Source organism: Carettochelys insculpta, chromosome 6 (genome assembly GCF_033958435.1).
Source record: "Carettochelys insculpta isolate YL-2023 chromosome 6, ASM3395843v1, whole genome shotgun sequence".
NCBI lineage: Eukaryota > Metazoa > Chordata > Testudines > Carettochelyidae > Carettochelys > Carettochelys insculpta.
In genome coordinates this window covers 62,725,788-62,744,855 of record NC_134142.1, presented here as the reverse complement: position 1 = coordinate 62,744,855, position 19,068 = coordinate 62,725,788, and the positions used below count along the sequence as shown (strand labels likewise).

The 19,068-nt window shown below is 43.4% G+C and overlaps 1 protein-coding gene across 1 annotated transcript in view; it reads right to left on the bottom strand.

Annotated features, from left to right (window-relative positions):
• The window catches only part of LOC142014465 (cytosolic phospholipase A2 beta-like), a 64,163-nt gene that overhangs the window by 10,121 nt on the left and 34,974 nt on the right, over positions 1-19,068 (bottom strand). Inside the window, exons 4-14 of the mRNA XM_074997055.1 lie at positions 18,832-18,963; positions 18,249-18,289; positions 15,177-15,219; positions 13,078-13,141; positions 12,142-12,269; positions 11,892-12,002; positions 10,127-10,164; positions 9,025-9,160; positions 8,022-8,158; positions 6,333-6,555; positions 5,581-5,698 (exon numbers count right to left, since the gene is read on the bottom strand). Coding sequence (XP_074853156.1) covers positions 5,581-5,698; positions 6,333-6,555; positions 8,022-8,158; positions 9,025-9,160; positions 10,127-10,164; positions 11,892-12,002; positions 12,142-12,269; positions 13,078-13,141; positions 15,177-15,219; positions 18,249-18,289; positions 18,832-18,963 — 1,171 coding nt within the window. The remainder of the gene's footprint in view (positions 1-5,580; positions 5,699-6,332; positions 6,556-8,021; positions 8,159-9,024; positions 9,161-10,126; positions 10,165-11,891; positions 12,003-12,141; positions 12,270-13,077; positions 13,142-15,176; positions 15,220-18,248; positions 18,290-18,831; positions 18,964-19,068) is intronic.

The window sequence follows — 19,068 nt, the reverse complement described above, 5'->3', positions numbered from 1 at the left end:
TACAGAAGGAATGACACACAAGATTTTTATTATAATGTTAAGATACTGGGAAAAGAAGAAACTTACACAGAGAGCAAAAGCAATTCACAAATCAAACAGGTTTGCTCCATCCAGCTCCTCAGAGCTGACTGCAGATAGTATGATTTATCATATACAATCTTCTTCACTAAATTTTGAGAAATGATATACCTGGAGACTAAACTGGCTTCTCATCTCAGGAGATGTGTCCCTCCAGATAAGAGTAGGAAGACCCACTGATGAAGCCCTGAAGCCAGAATAGAATGAAGCTAGATACCCTTACTTAGAGGCCAATTAGTACCAACTGGCAACAGGTTCTGTAGAGTTTTAGATGTAATACTGCTTGTAATTACTGGAACTAAGAACACTGGCTGCTGGGAATCTGGAAGCAGGAAGGAGAAGGGAGGAGATTAAATGGAGGCTTAGTGAGAGCTACAGAATGATGCAGCAGCGTTGTAAAGAGGTTTCACTTTTTAAATAAAGTTCTGTTGAAGTTTATTAGTTAGTATCTTGCTTGTATGATACAACATTTTGGTGATGAGGATGGCTCTTCTGCCTCTGAACACACCCGCACCCTTTCTGCAAAGCCTAGGTGAGCCTCCAATTGCTTCTACTGCCTGGATTCAGATGTTTGAGACTTATCTGTTTGCAATCAGTGCTACAGAGGTTTTTGAAGGAAGAAAAACTTTCTGCTTTGGAGCAGAAAGGCAATGTATATTTTACACCTTTCCCATTGCAGATGATAAATATGAGACTGCACTCAATGCAGTAAAGAATTTTTTTGTGCCAAAAGTGCATAGTAGCTCATCATTACAGATTTTGCGAGCATGAGCGGAAAACAGGGGAAAATGTATATTGCTTCTCTGAGGATTCTGATTGTAACTTGTGACTTTGGGAATATGGCAGATGAGATGATTAGAGACCAGCTCATTGAAAAAACAACCATGCTTCACGTAAGAGAACGCTTGCTTCTAGAACCACAACTTACACTGAAAAAAGCAATAACCACTGCTACCCAGATTGAGTCAGCTATAGCAGAAGCCAAAATAATGAGTATGGATACAGGAGGCTCAGTCCAGGCTGCGACTCTTTTGCAGAAAAGTTCTCTGTCACTGCAGACAAACATTTACAAGGCAAAAGCTAATAAAACCCACAAAAATCAGCAAATTCAAAGCACAGCAAAAGCCTGTTTCTACTGTGGATCCCCACAACACCTCGCAAGTTACACAAGATGTCCTCCAAAAAGTAGCTCATTCCTATCACTGCAAAAAAAGAAAACCACAGGGCGCTTTGCTAAGGTATGCCGCAGCAGCCAGTCCAGTCGACAGGTGCACGTAGCGACCATACCAGATGTTACTGTGCTGAGTGTGGACAAAATCACTACTGCACATATTCCAGAACAGATCATGTGCACTGTAAATGTTTCTGCCGCATCTTCAGGCAAATCACACACTATTCAGCTAATGCTGGACATTGGCTCAGCAGTACCTATGCTACCCAATTCCATCTATTTGCATTACTTTAAAGATGTGCCTCTTACTGAACCCAAACGCCACTTGGTGTGCTATGTGAAAAACCAAATTCCAGTACGCAGCTGCCTGCCAGCAACGGTGACTTTTGGTAATTGCTGTGCAACTGCAGAGTTCTACATTGTCCATAAAGGCACTCCTGTCCTTGGCAGAGATTTATGTGCTGCTTTAAACCTCAAGGTAGTTAAGGGACAAATGGATCTTCCTCTGCAAAGCACTCTTGCAGTACACACTCCAGTTTCAGCTGGAACCCAGGACCAGGCTGAGGAGAAACGTGGCTGTGCTTACGGGTTTATGCACCAAGTTAAAATATGACATAATGTGATGCCTGTATGGCAGAAGTTAAGGCACTTGCCACTTTCAGTCAGGGCAGCTGTTTCAGAGGAACTTAAAAAACTGTACAAAAGGACATTATTGAAGAGATTGACTCAACTGAATGGGTTTTACCTAGAGCGGTGACACAGAGGAAGGATGGACTTAAGGGAGTCAAATACAGCTATTGTGACTGACAGCCACCCCCTGCCTCACACAGAGTATTTGCAGAGCTCTGGAGCAAAAGATGTTTTCCACTCTTGATTTGCAGGGCGCATACCACCACCTCACAGCATTTATTACACATGATTAGGGCAACTATATCTCCCTGTCCCAAATATGGGACAGGTTGATATATAGAAGGGGAGCCAGGAAGGAGGTGGCAGCCACCGGGGAAGCAGCAGCCGCCAGCGAAGCAGCAGCCACCAACAGCCTGGGGAAGCAGCAGCTGCCAGACCTCCCTAGAACCCCCAGGAAAGTGGCAGCTGCTGGCGCTGATGAGTCCTGGGGAAGTGGCAGGGACACAGCAGTCACCCACACTGCCCCTGGTTCCCCAAGTCTCAGGGAAGTGACTCCCGCCAGTAGCTGCTGGCGGAAAAGGTCAGAAGGGGAGGGCCCAAATCCAGGACAGTGAATCCCTTTACAACATTAGTAAGGACGCCTTTTTGGCATCCCAAATACAGGACTGTCCCGCCTCATATGGGAGGAATGGTCACCCTGTGCATGATGGACTATTTTGTTTTAAACATGTTCCATATGGTCTTGCATCTGCCCCAAGTGCCTTCCAAAAATGACGTCCTTCATTCTGAGGAATCAACGTGGAGGTTCAGTGCCAGCTGGAGGATATTGTCTTTGGAAATACTTCTGAGGAGCACAAAAATAACCTGCAGTCTGTACTAAACTGCATCAGTGCTGCAGGCCTCAAGCTCAACTTGTCTAAATTTGCATTTAGAGGAACAGAACTCTCCTTTCTGGCACATACAATTTCACTAGCTGGACTAAAACCTGATCCAGAGTCTGCATGGGGAAAGGTTGCAATTGACATGGTAGGACCCTTTGATACTGCTCCAGCTGACTGTCTTTATGCCATCACTTTAACAGATTATTTCAGTTAAATGGCCTGAAGTAGTGTTTACATCACAAATCTCCTCTGTTAACAGTGATTAAATTCCTCTCTACAGTTTTTAGCAAGGAAGGTAATCCCAAAGAACTGGTTTCAGATAATGGTAGTTAATTTACTTCCCTGGAATTTGAAACTTTTTGAGCAGAGAGGAACATTTTACATAGAAGATCATCCGTGTATTACCCTCAAATCAATGGGGAAATTGAAAGGATTAATAGAAGCTTGAAAGAGTTTGCAAACAGGAAGGGCAGTCGTAGATAGCCTTCACTACTGATTTCCTGCAAGCACACAGGGCTACATGACATGTCACAATCCAGGGATCACCTGCAGAGTTACTGCATGGGAAACAGAGGAATACTAAACTGAACATTGCTGGATTGCTGAAGTCAAGACCTGATGCACCATAAGAGGATGATGTGAGAAAAACAGTTGAACAGGAACAAGAAAAGCGTAAGGCTTACACAAATAAATGGCCAGATGCTAAGGAACCGAAGTTTGAGTGTGGTTGCTTTGTTAGAATAAGAAAACCTGAAATTCTACACAAACAGGACCATAAATTCACTCCCCCTATTAAAATCATTGAGAAAAGGGCGACTTTGCACCTATTGGCTTTCTGATGGACATGTGTGGAATGCTTCTTATCTTGCGCCTGCCTATGCACCAAGAGGAAATGATGCCAACACTCAACCTGTGTTGGATGACTTCACCACAGTACCAACACAAGACATTGCACTAGAAACTGGATTTGAAAGACGGTCTGCCAACGCAGACAACCACCTGCGTGGACTAGAGACTATGTTATGTAGTATTTACAGTGTTTTCAGTGTAATATTTCTGCCAACAGTATGGCTTGTTCCATATTTCTTGCTGTAGTTAGAGCAATGTTTATTTTATAATTGACGGCTTCTTAAGGGAGGAGGGAATGTGTTGTTTTAGATGGAATACTGCTTGTAATTACTAGAACTGAGAGCACTGGCTGCTGGGAGTCTGGAAGTACAGGAAACAGAAGGAGACTGGAGGATATTAGCCGGGGGCTTAGTGAGAGCTACAGAATGATGCAGCAGCATTGTAAAAAGGTTTCACTTTTGTACATAAAGTTCTGTTGAGTTTTTTAGGACCTTGCTTGCATGATACAACAGGTTCGCTGTTGTGTAACAGCAATTTTTAAACAGGCCTGACAAACTCATTGCACCCATACAGAGCTTTCATGGCATTTATCCACAAATGATGCCATGCAAGATCTTACATGAAAGCCAGCGTCAGCTAATCATTATGAAATGTATGGATAGTTATTACGTTAAAAGTTGTGTATACATAATGAAAACATGCTTCTAAAGTCTGAATCTAGGTAGGGTTGACAAACATTTTCTTTTCCCCCCTCCAGACAAGGGGCATATATCCACCTATCTATCCTGGTTCATGTGTAAACTAAGCACTGTAAGTCAATACAATGGAAGTCCTATTTTTATACAAATTAACAGAGCTAGAAAGTCAACAGGGAAACATGACCTCAGAGTCTGAACCACAGGGAGTTTCCCTGAGTCAGGAGGCAGACAACGATCTTTGGGGATATAAGCAGAAGGCAACACCCCTGGATTCTGCACCTCACGAAGTAATCAGGCAATGCACAAACATTTGTGAAAACGGGATCCCAACCTGCCCTGATTGGAAACACGGCAAAGAATATCTAAGTAACATCAGACTACTTTTGAGTGATGGTTAAAGTTAAGTTTACTCTCTGGGAAGCATGCACTGACTTGTTTTATATGTGACCTTTCTGTTTACATTATCCTTATTCACTAGCTCTTAAGTCTTTTCTTTTGATAATAATTTAAGGCTGTTTTCACTGTAAATCTATCTCAGTGCTGTGATATAAAAGAATTGATCCTAAATTTCATTAGACAAGCTGATAGTTACATGGTTCCCTTTGGGACAGCAGCCCTGGGATTTCTGTGAACATTCAGCAGATACGGGGCTGTCCTCTATAGGGTAATGATTCAAATGGGTTCAGGGAATGGGCTGCACCTCCTGGTAATTTGCAAATCTAAGCAAGGCTAGCATGGCCCATAAGAGACAGTTTCAGTAGCTAGCAAGCTGAGAACCACCTGAGATGGTAAGGTCAAGATTTTCAAATTATGTTGTCCTAACATTAGACTCTAAAGCCCAGATCCAGGCTTCTAAATGAGAGCAGATCAATGTCTGCTTAAATATTTATATGCCCCAGTACACAATGGTATGGAAGAGCTGTAGAGGTCTCCAATTTTACACAAGGTACATTAGGTGATTTGACCAAGGTTAAACCCAAAGTCTGTGACTCAGCTGGAATCTATGCTCCACTCTTCTGAGTTAACAGTCTACTTCCTTGTCCACATCCATGTGCATTATCCACCGAATCATCTTTGCTAACTTTCAAAAAGTAGCGAGTCCCTAGCAGTTCCAAGATAAGGACAAATTCCTTCCTTACATCAGGAAAATGTAAGCTTTCGAGAACTGGGGCTGAGCTGTAGAGGATTTCCTCCCCCTCTCTGAAACACTCTTCAGCCTCTCTGGTCAACAGGAACTGAATTCATAAACTAAGGTAAATCTTGGAAAACTTACCTCTAAATTTAAAAGTGCTCATCTGGTCCACTTTGACATTGAGGATTGCATAGAGAGGCAAGGGGTTCTGACCCTGGTCCACAGCCTTGCGCTGGTCTGAGAGTTTACTTGCATCTGGCTAATCAAGGAGACAGAAAATATTACAAAGACCATAAGGAAAATTGTAAATCTGAAATGCAGTGAGAAGAAGCTACCAGAGTCTACTTGAATAACAAACAGATGCTTTCATGTCAAATGCATGAACCTACTGGACATATTTTCAGAAGTGGCCTTCAAATCTCTGCCTTGATTGCTCTCTGGATATTTTTGACACCACATAACATTCTCAAAAGCATCTGAGTGATGTAGCCCCTAAATCCAATTGACGTTGAATGAGGCAGAGGCCTATTTGCAGAAGTTATTAGTGATTTTAGTGAATCGACTTTTGAGTGCCCAACTAGCAAGACCTTTACAGGTGACTGAATTTCAGAGGCTGGTTGATCAGCATCTTCTGAAAATCAATTGGGCACTCAAAAACTGGGGCACTCAAAGTCACTAGAAGCTTTGGAAGATCTCGAGCACCTTTGAACACAGGACTTACTTAGGCACTTTGGTGAATGTTATGCACTGATATTTCTGAATAGTTACATTTAAGGTGACTACATCTTTGTGCACACCTACACATGTTGTAATTAAAAGCGCAAAGAAACAGGGAAAGCATTTTCCTTAGCTATGGAATAGCTGATGTGAGCTCCAAGAATCACTTTACATACCTCATCACGTAAAAACACTTCCTGAACAAGTGACCACAGCTCTGTAAAAGATGGCATGTGTCCTTCTTCTGCTCTCTCAATCATCTGCTCACAATAATTGTTCAGATGCTCCACGGAAATAGCATTTGTCTTGCACTTCATCACCTGTTTCTTTGCTAGACTGATTGGACCTTCCAATGTTTTCTGTGACCAGGAAGTGTTTTTGTACAAGTTGGTCATGGTCCTGAAGCACAGAGATTATATTAGCAAAGCAAGAACTGGTTTAATGATAAACATGTTACAATTATTTAGTATTGTCCACCTGAGGACATCAGGGCATTTTACAAACTCTGAGGAATTAAACCTCGTAACACTCTTAGGAAGCAGGTGAGAATTATTTATGGATGTTCTTTGTCTAGAGTGCTGATATCTAGACACAGTCTGCTTCTAGTTTAGAGATGGTTGGATGTGTTAGCTTGGATAGAGCCCCTTGTCCAGTATTGCTAGTCTTACTTTGCCAGTGGAGAGTTATTAAGTATGTGTTCCTCCCCCATAGGGCTGAGTGCAGGTTTCTACTGACTTCCTGAGGTACAGGATTTCTGTCCTAAAGATATCTGGTTGGAACATTTATAATAAAATGGAAATTACACTCAGTTATGCTGTCTCAGAAAAGTCAAACATTTCAGGAAACCAGTTTTGCTGTTTTTCGTTCGAAAGGGAATGGGAAAAACAGTGAGACTGAGTGAATGCTTGCTCGGTTAGGCTTTTCTCGTGAGAGAACCAGGTTCAAAGTCCTTGCCTTGGCTTGCTTTAAACTTTAACATAACAGGGACGTAAACCCTTTGTCTCCCAAGGTAGTGACGTAAGCACTCCGCTATCTAAAATAAAAGTGTCACGTTTCAGTCCAAAAGCAGGCACTTCAATATAATTCCGTTTCCACAAAAATCATCAAATGTTTGGCTTTTGTTCCAGTGCAGCATGACATCAGATCTCAAAACTGCAAAAGTTTCTGCACCACAGAACTAAGTGACTTGCCCAAATTTCGCAGCAGAGCCACGACTGAAAGTTGGATCAGTTGCACAGTGATGCTTCCCCTCCCTCCACCAAGGTACGCACAGAGTTTTGCAGAGTTTTCAGGACGCTGCCCTTTAAAAGTTCCAAACTTTAAAAGCACCAACATAAGAGATCCAGGCAGATGAAGAAGTGATTCTTCAACATATTTAAATAGTTTTGGCACAGATTAAATAAATGTGGTGTTTTCAACAATAAAAAAGATCTAAAATAGCCTGATCTTACAGTGCAAGTGTTCCTGTCAGGCAATGAAACTAACGTGTCTTCAATAAAGGCTAAATAACTTCTCTGTTTATGTACATAATTTAGACAGGGAGTACACAAAAGTAGGGCGGGGGAGAGCACAGGCCATCTCTGTGTGAGGGCAAGTAGAAGCTGAGTTCTAAGGCTTTCTATGATGATTGGAGTTCTTTCAGGCAAGAGGAGCTGGAAAAAAGCAAAACCCGGAGTGATTTAGCAGTGCAAAACTTAAATTGTTTTAAACACCAGCTCCGAGTCTTAGCAATGGGCTACACCCATTCAAGAATATGAAGGATTTAGGTAAGCTACAGGCATTTGTCACTGCATTGAAATGTTGCAGCCGCAACCACTGTGGAGCTGCAGTTAAAAAAATAAATAAAGCCCTTCTCTTGTCCTCACCATGTTGAGCCAGAGGTACCAGTGAGGTATGTAGCACAGTCCAAGAGATTCAGCTTCTGGAGACCCAACAGGTGGCCATACAGTGCTGACATTGCCCTGACACTGCCGCCTGGTGCCATGACAGCTATCACTGGGATCTGTTAAAAACAAGCATTAACCTTAACTTTTTGCTACCTGCCTACCCAGAAAAGACCAACCTCAGTCTTCAGCGGTATCACTGGACAGTGGTTACATAGAATCAATGTTTAGCCAGTCCTCAATGGAGGCATCTCAGTCATGGACAATAAGGAGTGAACCTCAGAGGGTATATGGGTTCTGTTAGCCTCAATTAAACCTTAAAAATCATTCAAAATGTTGAATAAGTCTGCAAAATCTCCTTCCTCTTCGCAGCCAAATAATGAAAGGATTCAAGGACAGTGTGATCTGCTCGCTGCTAGTCCATGAGCTATGAATGAGGGAAAGTGTGGGAGAGGGAATACTCAAATTACATGAAATTATTCTTATTTATTTAACTAGTAAAAACCCATCTAGAAAGGGAAGTGTTACATTAACAATGCATCCTGGTTCCTAGTAGCAAAGCAGACGGTGTGGAAAAACAAGAACTTCTTGTAAAAAAAAAAAACAAAGAAAAATTTCAATTCAGTAGTGCAGGCAGAATGTCTTATGGATGTTCACTACCCAGGACTCGTGTGTCCCCGTTTCCCAGAGACTGGGGTGCCTGGCTGGACTTCCTCTTCCATTTTTGCTCTGCTCCAATATACATAGGAAGTACACAAGAGCATTTTTAACTTGACTTAGAATTCCAAGATCCTTAATCATTTTCCAATATGACACTTTGCAGTTCTGTTCCAGCTGCCTCAAAGTTGATGGAGTTGTTTGGAACAGAGAAGGACTGAAGAAGAAAGCTCACTGGAAATGGCATCGATTCAGGACTCACCATATTTGAAATACATTTTCCCCTCCCATATCCTACCCCAGTCACAAGACTGACCAACTCACAAACCTCATGTTCATGCAGATCTCTCTTCAACTGAAGAAGCTTTTTCAAGGCACTTGCAACCACCTTTTTCCTTTTCTTCAAGAATTCTTGCTCCTCTGCACACAGATTATACCCTAAACGCACATCTAGATGTTCTGGGCTGGAACATGCATAATGATACGTCATCACACAGGTCCGCTTATTAAAACATAAGCAAACAGTTTAGCAGCTTTAGTTAATATTTATAAAGAATCAGGATTCTCCATTCAGTTTTACAGACACAAAAACCAGTCCGACAGCCAGAGAGCAAACCACTGGCATTAGGTTCTTCCTGATTTTGCTTGGTAGCCTTTCTGTATTTTTTATTAGAAAGTACACTGAGATTAATGGAATTTCAGCACATATTTGGTATAACCAGCCTGACAACAAGCTCATTTTCCAAGCATATGTGGCACTTCAGTCACTGAAAGACAACTGAACTGTGAAGAGAAATCTCTTCATACCTCTGATTAGCTTTGTCACCACCACCTCTGGAAATTTTTCTGAGCTTTGCCGACCTGAACCAACCACAGGATTCCATGTGAAGCTGCACAATTGAGCTATGTAAGTGTATTAGACTGTGTTCTGCATTTTCTGTTCCTTATTCATTTTTCTTTTCCTAGTTGTTGCTCCTTTCTATTGGCTTCCCTTGCGCTGGATTTCCATTTTTGGAAGATAGCCGTTTGGTTTGAAAAACCTTTTTAATCTTGTCATTTAAATCCTATCCGGTTTTCCCCTCTCTTGCTTTCCTGCTCCTCCAACTCTGCTGTGCTACGTTTAAGAAGGCTCCAGCCTGCGTATTTTAAATTGTCTCACTTTTCACATTACGGTCTTTACAGCTAGATTCCTAATACTTCTGAAATTCTCCTTTGTCGCTTAGAGTCGTGGTATTCATTCCTACTGTGATTATCCCCAAGAATGTTTACTGGAGTGTGGTCCCTCTTCTGTTTTGGCTCCACAATAGTGATTTATTGAACTGATGTGCATTACTTAGGTGAAGTCAAGAATACCCTCCATTCTCATGGGCTTTGGAGTTTAGCTGCCCCAGGAAGCAATAAGAAATTTATGGAGAAAGAGGATCTCTTACCAATCATTTACTTGGAGCTGCAGTTCCAGTTTTGCATTCTAAAAGCAAAAAATTGAACTATTAAAAGGACAGATAAAAGTCATATGAGGGACACAATGAGAGGAAGTGCCATCTGAAGTGAGCAACTTCCCACCTATCACATCTGTTAACCTTGGGAAAGAGTAGGAGCAGGGGCGTAAATAAGCCTACTGCCATCAACAACCGTTCTAGACAGCCTAGGGTGGCACTGACAGCATTGTTTCTGGTCCCACTGTTGACTGAGTGGGATAGAACAGTCAACCACCTCCCTAATGGACTGGTGGAGCCCCCAGTCAGCCTGAGCAGCAATGCCCCACTTCCCCTCACACCAAGACATGTTGGAGGAAGGGGTTCAGCCAGCCCACTGAAGACTAGAGAGGGGAAGAAGGAAGATCAGTCACGTAGTCCTCCCAAAAGGCTGCTAATTTTAAGAAAGGAGGGCCTGCTGAAGAGCGGGAACACAGACTTCTAGAAAAGGGGGGAAACCAGAGGAAGTAAAAAAGATTTTCATGTTCCCTTGTCCCTGGGAGAAAGGCTCCTTGGGGATTAATTTCTCATGCCTTAGCCTCACACCAGGCCTGCCATGAGGTTTGAAAGAAGACGACGAAAAGTCCCAGCTGGCAGAGGAGATGATTGGACTGGCCTTCCTTTAGCTCTGCCTGGTCTAATTCAAACTAGAGGATGGATGACAAATGTCAATCTGCTAAACATTTTTAGATTCACATTTAAAAATCTCCAGCAAGGCAGAGAGCACAGCTACCGCTGCTCTTCAGGAAACTTAGTTTGGGGTACACCCACCTGTAATTGTCATCTTCACAGAGGGACATCCCTGAAGTGTTCAGCTCAACAAAATGTTGTTACAGTGTGGGTGCGTCTACACTAGCCAGCTACTTCGAAGTAGCCGGCACAATGTCGAAATAGCATGCATCGCGTCTACACGCGCTGTGTGCTATATCGACATTGAAATTGACGTTAGGTGGCGAGACGTCGAAATCGCTATTCCCATCCGAAGATGGCAATAGCACCCTACATCGACGTTCAGCGTTGAAGTAGGGCATGTGTAGACGATCCACGTCCCACTACTTCGAAATAGCGGTGTCCTCCATGGCGACCATCAGCTGAGGGGTTGAGAGACGCTCTGTCCAGCCCCTGCGGGACTCTATGGTCACTGCTTGCAGCAGCCCATAGCCCACGGCTTTTGGCTGCTGCTGCAGCTGGGGGTCCATGCTGCATGCACAGGGTCTGCAACCAGTTGTCAGCTCCGTGGATCTCGTTTTGTGCAGGCCAATTGTGTCTGAGAGGGGCCCTTTTAAGGGAGCAGCGTGGGGCTTTGCTGGCCCCTTACTTTGATGGGGAGCACTTGTGTGTGTTGACACTCTGTTTCCTTCTGGGGCGGCTCCCTTCGATGTTCTCCATCGCTACTTCGATGCTGAACATCAATGGCACCAGCCCCAGAGGACGTGTAGATGATACGCATCAAAGTAGCCTATTTCGATGTCCTTACTTCAAAATAGGCTACTTCGACGTAGTGTGCTAGTGTACACGTAGCCTGTATGTTCCAAGATTGCATAGCATTTACAAAGACTCAATAACCTGACAGCTTGATCCTAGCTCCCAGCCCACCCCACCAGATTCAACAATTTACCAATAGCTACAATGCTTAAATTATTATTTTCCTTTATTCAGTCAATCAAGCTTTATCTTTGTTCCTTTCAATAAAAATTTACGGAGATGATAATGGTCTCACCTGTCCTACAAGAAGGTGTACTTTCACTTTCTCTCCCACAGCAAGTAATTTCAGGGGTACTGTTAAGGAGTCATCTGAACTGCCTTCACTGCCTTCCTTATCTGAAACACTCTGGAAGGAGGAAGGAGACGTTTAATTGTTTTATCTGCAGGCAGGAAACTTTTCAAGTCTGTTGAACAAATGAGCAGGTCTGATCCTTGGTAAATCAGTTGGAGAGTTGTTATAAATACTAATGAACAGAGGGCTTTACCTGCAGCTTGGCTTTTAGTATTGGCTCCCAACTTTTTATGCAGTGAAAGTGGAAAGTGTCTGAGTCCATAGTGGTTTTCTGTGTTCCTTCATACGACGCATCCACCGTAAGCACAACATTTTTATTCTCTAGAAAAAAATAGATTTAGACAGCCAGGATGCATGGGCTGGCTGTAGGCTGGATTGAACCTGGGATCCTTGGAGCTAAAGGCAGTGGCTTCAACTGCATGAGCTAAAAGCCAAGGCCCCCTTAACTAAAGCCGCAAATCACTAGTCTCATTAGTCTCTCCATCCATGGTCTCCCTTACATACTCCCCCACCTGAGGACATGCATCTTGAGCTCCAGAGACCTCTCAGCCGCTCATCCAGGATGAGCCCCAGATTATGATACTGGCAGGATTGAACCTGGGGTGCTTACAGCTAAAGACACAAGGCTACAGCACATGGCCCTTAGCTGAGCCTTGTAGAGTAGACTCACTAATGTTACCCTCCACAGGGGGGGTACAACCCCTACCAAAATCAACACATTTCCTTCCATGCAGTCGTAATCTTCCACACAAGCCTTCAGCAGCCTTCCACACCAACAGCTCTCACAAGCCACAGTCAGTGAAAAAAATGGCCAACAACAGGTATTCTCATTCAACAAAAGGAAATTTGAGACACATTGGCCTTCCCTTTGCTGACACAGAGGGGGTCCTCTTCCACCTTCGCCCACCCACCAAGGTGTTTTTTCTTCAAAGTTAACAGTTGCAATTGGAAGAGGACTGATGCTGAGAAAGGCAGGTCAGAGACTTTCATTGAACCATATTTTATTGTCATTCAAAGGGCTACTTAGAAACAATCCTTATCTAGAGATACCATGACTGCAGCTGGAAATAACAAGTTAGTAAAAGGGTAGAAGGTGTCAGTTTTAACCCTGGCCAGGAAATGGACTCACCTTTCAAGTACTTTTTATTCTCCTCCTTGTCCACCTGAACTTCTAAGCAGCAAACTTCACGTGACTGTGAGTGACAATCAGTGAAAGAGTGGGTGATAAAGACATCTACTCAGAACGTTTCAACTGGGGGTGAAGGCTGGACAGCTGATGGGTTCTTGTGAGGTTCATACCAAGGAGTGCCAGCTTCCCACTGTTCTGGACCAAAGTTATTTCAACTTTCTTCCCTCTGATTTATTCCCATTGGTAAGGCATTATTAATGCTCCTGTAGCTCTTTGGGCCATTTCAGGGACCGCTAACACTAAGTCATTAACACACACATTCAGACAGCATGGCTGGAGAAAAATCTACGGCCATATGATTACAAGGCTTACTCCTTATTTAGGAAATGAAGGGAAAGGGGTAAAACGTGCCTGGAGGAAATATCCAGGATTGGCAGTTGGAAGAAGAGGCTACTAGAGAGTCTGTGCTGCCTACAGCTCTTCCACTACTTGGTAAGATGCCATCTGTGCTCCCTATGCCCTGGGCCAGTCAAAAGATATACCTCTCAGGAGTTCCACCAGCTCAAGTGAGACAGCGCCAGTCATGCGTGGCCTGTCCATCCCGCACAGGAGGACACAGAGAAGCAAATGAGCTAAACCTGGCTGGTGCTGTGAGCCAGTGCAGCAGGATACAGTGCCACTCAAATGCAGGGGTTGTGGCAAAGTGGCCTTCAAGCAAGACAGAGGGCTTTGAGGGTCAATGCAAGAGCACTGCAAAATCCCAGACTGTTGGGAGGCATGGCCCAGGAGGTTGGGCAGTATTTCATGTACCACCTTCTACGTAGTAACACGAGAGGACTCCATGCTTGAAAAATTAAACTGGCTGTTTATTAAGCGTGGCTGAAATTCCACTAGCATTCCAACCACATGCATGCAGACAGATGTCCAGATGCCTCTTCCAAATGCTTTCCTCCTCCAGCCTGTGCTCCTCTTTCCAAATTCCATGCGGTTACTAGAGTTAAAAGCCTCACCTTCACTCTGCCCCATTTAAGACTAGTGCCTGCCTGCCTCAGCCACATTGTGGCTGTCCTTTGAAGAAGGTAGCCTAAGGCGAGGAAAGATATTTGCACTCTCCACACCCTTGTGATGCCACACCATGGCCAAAAGCAATCGGACCCAAAGTAAAGAGAGTAAAGTTCTCACAGTGAATATGCATGTTCTCGCATCGGAGAGGTAGCCATGTTAGTCTGCATCTTCAACAAGAGGTCCTATGGCACCTTATAGAGCAACAGATATTTTGGAGCATAAGCTTTCGTGGGCAAAGACCTGCTTTGTCAGATGCGTGACTCAATGAAGCTGAGGCAGGTAGGCACTGGCCTTAAATGGGGCAGAGTGAAGGTGAGGCTTCTAAAATAAGGAAACAAAGCAGGGACTCCAGCTGGGGTGTTTTCTGCATTTCATTCTCCATGCACAAACAAAAATTCCAACACGCCATGTGTGAAATCCTTACACTTTGATGGGAAAACTACCATTGATTTAAATGAGTTTATGATTTTGCCCATTCTGTGGTTTGTAAAAGCAGCAGTGTCCCAGATCACCAGGGTTTCCCAGGCAGTGTTTCTTTCTAGATCTACTAGAACATACATAACAACAAGAGGCCCTATGGTACCTTATAGACCAACAGATATTTCGGAGCATAAGCTTTCATGGGCAAAGACCCAGTTCGTCAGATGCTCTTGTTATGTATGTTCTAGTCGATCTAGAAAGAAACACTGCCTGGGAAACCCTGGCGATCTGGGACACTGCTGCTTCTACAAACCACAGAATGGGCAAAACCATAAACTCATTTTAATCAATGGTAGTTTTCCCATCAACGTGTCAGGATTTCACACATGGCGTATAGGAATTTTTATTTGTGCATGGAGAATGAAATGCAGAAAACACACTAGCCGGGAATCCCTGCTTCGTTTCCTTATTTTAGACCCATGCTACTACTAAAAATTTTCACTCAAGTCCTCTGTATAAAGTACCAAAAGGATTTTCCGGTACAGGGAAAAGAAACAAAAGAAGGGAAGCCACATAGTGAAGGAACAGAGGAAAAAAGTCCAATTTAAACTTACTACTAGGACGCCATTTGTAATGATTTGCTCAGGAGGACCAGGACTGAAAAACAGAATAAAAAAAACAAAACAAAACCACATTTCATGGAGCAGAAGGATTTTTGTACTTGGATAGTTAAGACTAAACACTTTCTTTACTTAAAACATAACACAAACCATTGGTGTGTGTTAAGAGCCCTAACATATGGAATAGAAATATGGGCACTCACTAGGCAGAGTAAACAAAAATTAGACCACAGAGATATACAGCTGTCATCATACTGAGAAACCAAAACAAAGCACTTCCCCTGCCCTTCAGCAGAACGGTGAGACCATGCACAGCCTATCATGGGGGTGAGCGGAGCAGGTTCTTAAAGGGCTATACTCCATCCTGCCTGAGGCCACACAGCAGAGAAATGCATTGCCTGGTTTCTGACCAATGAGACATGCAAGATTACCACACGTTGCCCACCCCCAGCACAATCTCAAAGCTCACGCTGCCTGGAAAACAGCCAACAGGATCTGTCTGTTTGTAGGATAGGCAGCACGTGAATTATTCCCCTCCACTCCCAGCTCAATGCACTCCAAGCAGCACATGGCCCCTGCAGCTGGCCACTTTGAGCGACGTGCAGGGGTTGCAGCAGACAGGGAGGCTGCATGAGGGACCTGCAGGGCTGCTGGCTGGAAGCCACCTGAGTAAGTGCCTCCAAGCCAAAGCCTCCCCCGGCACCCCAGTTCCCCTCTCCCTTCAATCTTCCTCCTGCACCCCCACGCCAGGTAACCCAAACCTTCTGCAAACTTCCTCCTGCACCCATACCCCCTCCCACGCCCTCCACACCAATCCTCTGCCCCAGGCCACAACCCAAACCCCAGGCCCTCCTCCTGCAGCGGGTCACAACACCCTCCCAGACACTCCACTCTCCTGCACCCATCCTCCAGGTCCCTAACTTCTCCTGCACCAAGACTCCCTTCCAGACTCCACACTCCCTCCTGTACCTCATCCCCTGCTCCAGTTTACAACCCCCTCCTTCACCCAAACTCCCTCCCAGATCTCACACCCCCGCCTGCATCCCAGTCCCCTACCCTGAGCGACCTTCTGCATACAGCCTCCATCCTAGAACCTGCACCTGCTCCAGTAACATCATGCAAAAGTGCAGCCCATGACCACTTACCAAATTCTTGGAAGGCCCATCCCACCAAAAATTATTGCCTACTGCTGGTTTAAGGCCTCAGCCCTACAAACTCACATGTGATCATTTCTTACTCTGAGTAAATCAATGAGACAGCTCACAGCAGTCAAGTCAGTGAGACCATTGAAATCAGTGGGACTACTCAAGGGAGATGTAATGAAGTCAACTTGCTGTGCTGGTCCCAGGATACAGGAGAGACAAAACAAGCGATGTAACATCTTTTATTGGATCAACTTCAGTTGGTCAGAAAAGCATGTTTTGAGCTAAACAAAGGTCCAGGGAAGGAAATCTCACATACTCTGATTTCACAGTAAAGCAAGCACAGGTGTAAGTGGTTTTTTATAGATACATATTTATAGATATATAGATTTCTGGACCAGAAGGAATCGTTTACAGTGATCTAGTCTGACTCCGACATAACAAAGGTCATAGGGTTTCACCTAATGATTCCTGTAGCATGCCTACAACTTCTGTTTGAGATACAACATATCTTTTGCGGAAAAAAGACCATCTGAATTTAAAGTCTTTGAGTGATGGCAAAATTGATCCAATAGTCAGATACTCTTGTCAAAATATTGTGCAGTACCTCTAGCCTGAAATTGTTTAGCTTTGGCTCTTCTGCTAGACCGTAGAGCCCCATCTATTATCAGAGATCTCTTCCCTAAGTGGGTCAGTCCCACGAAAGCTCACCTAATAAACTATTTTGCTCGTCTTTAAAGTGCTACTTGACTGCTTTTTGTTTTGATAGTGTATAGACTAATACGGCTTCCTCTCTGTTACTATTCCCTATGTAGGTACTTGTAGAACATGCTTGTGTCACTTCTTAACCTTCTCATAGATAAAGCTAAATAGATTTATAAGAATTTGGAGGAGATGTGCCCATCTCCAAAGGTGGAGATTGGGCCCATCACATGGCTCTGTGTAGTAGGTCACTATAGAAACTCCCCAGTTTGTTTTATTAAAATTGTATTCCTTTCTTAGTCATTGGTTAGCTATTTCATGAATGCCAAGATCGTTACACTCATATTAATTATCCATCATTACAGGCTGAACCTCTCTAGTCTGGCATCCTTGGGAGCTGAACAGTGCCAAATAAGAGAATTTGCCAGACCATAGACGGTCACTATTGTCTAGCAGCATTACCAACACTTTCACTGCTTACTGGGCTCTTAGAAAAGATTTAGGGGTAAATTACAGCTAAATAACTGCACAGGATGCAGAGCCAGAACTGGTGGGTGTAAACAAACTTTATGGGACCACAAGAAAGTTGGCCACACCCATGGCAAGTGGTCATCCAGCTAACTAAAATCATACCAGATTTTAAATGTTGCGGAACAAGAGAGTGCTGGATGAAAGAGGTTCAACCTGTACTCCTAAATTTCTTTCAGTGTCACTGCAATCCAGGATATTGTCTTTCATACTGCAAGAGTCACCCACATGCTCTACTCCTAGATCTTGCATCTGGACATATTCAAATACATCTTATTCAATGCAAATTGACTTCTATAAACTTGTCCTCATCATTATTATCTATTCCATCTATTTGTGCATATTTTGCAAATCTTATCAGCAATAATTTTATGTTTTCATCTAGATCATTGATAAACATACTGAATATCACTAGACTGAGAAAAGACCCCTGTGAAACTCCATTAGAGACACCTGCAACAGGTGTAAAAAGCAGATAAATGGAGTCAACGTGTTGAGATAAGGTATAAATAGAACAAAGTTAAGCAGGCAAACTGTAATCTCAAATCTCTATTTGCAAAAAAAAGAGGAGGAGGAAGAGGAAGATACATTTCTAATATTACATTATATTTGCCCTTGTTGCAAATTTATTACTATCACCTTCCCAGACCTACATCTCACACTCAGGAACCTATAACTTTGGACCGTTACTCACATTTTCTCCATCTTGAATTCCACCTCCAGAGATTCCTGTTTCTGAAAAGAAAAAAAAGGACGGTAAGTATCAATCATCGTTACCATCTCATTCAGAGCAGAAAAAGCCTAGCTTTGCTTTCAGTATGAATTTCTTCCACCAGCGCATGGTTGGAATATTATCAGATTACGCCTCCCTTTGCTGCTACTCAATGAAAATTAAAGTCACATGAAAGAAAACTCAAGGAACCTGGCAAAGGTTTTTCAACATCCATTTTCACATTCTTAGGAAAGCCCCTCTGAGCCTGGTGAGACTAAAATTGAGCCAAAGAGTGGAAACTATTGATTTGGATCACATAAGAAAAAGAGGGCACTATCTTGGACAGACCTAACTGATAACAAGTTGTCAGTGCTTGCTGGCCTCTCACAAAGGTGGTGGCTAATAGGGAATACATGTTTTTTTCTGAGTCTCTGAGAAGAGATTTTTGGTGCACTGCTAATAAACATTTAATGAAACAGGATGGGTTGGGGGTGGTTGTCTGCTCTGTGAGAAGCAGAGGAGACATCAGCATCCTGCTCAGCATTCCTGAAATTTCAGTCCTTACCTCTGATTTCAAACAGAATATCTCACGGACTACCTCTCCAGGCTTGACTTTAGCAACATCAAACAGCACAGTGAATAGTTTATCCTCTTTGGTGAATGAATCAGCATCATAGACTGTCAATTCTAGGATATTCTGGAAGTAAAAGGGAAGATAGGTAAGAATTCTATATCCCAGCTGAAAGAAACAAAACATTAGGCAACCTTCTTTACATTTTTTTTCAGTGGGGAGAAGGAAAGA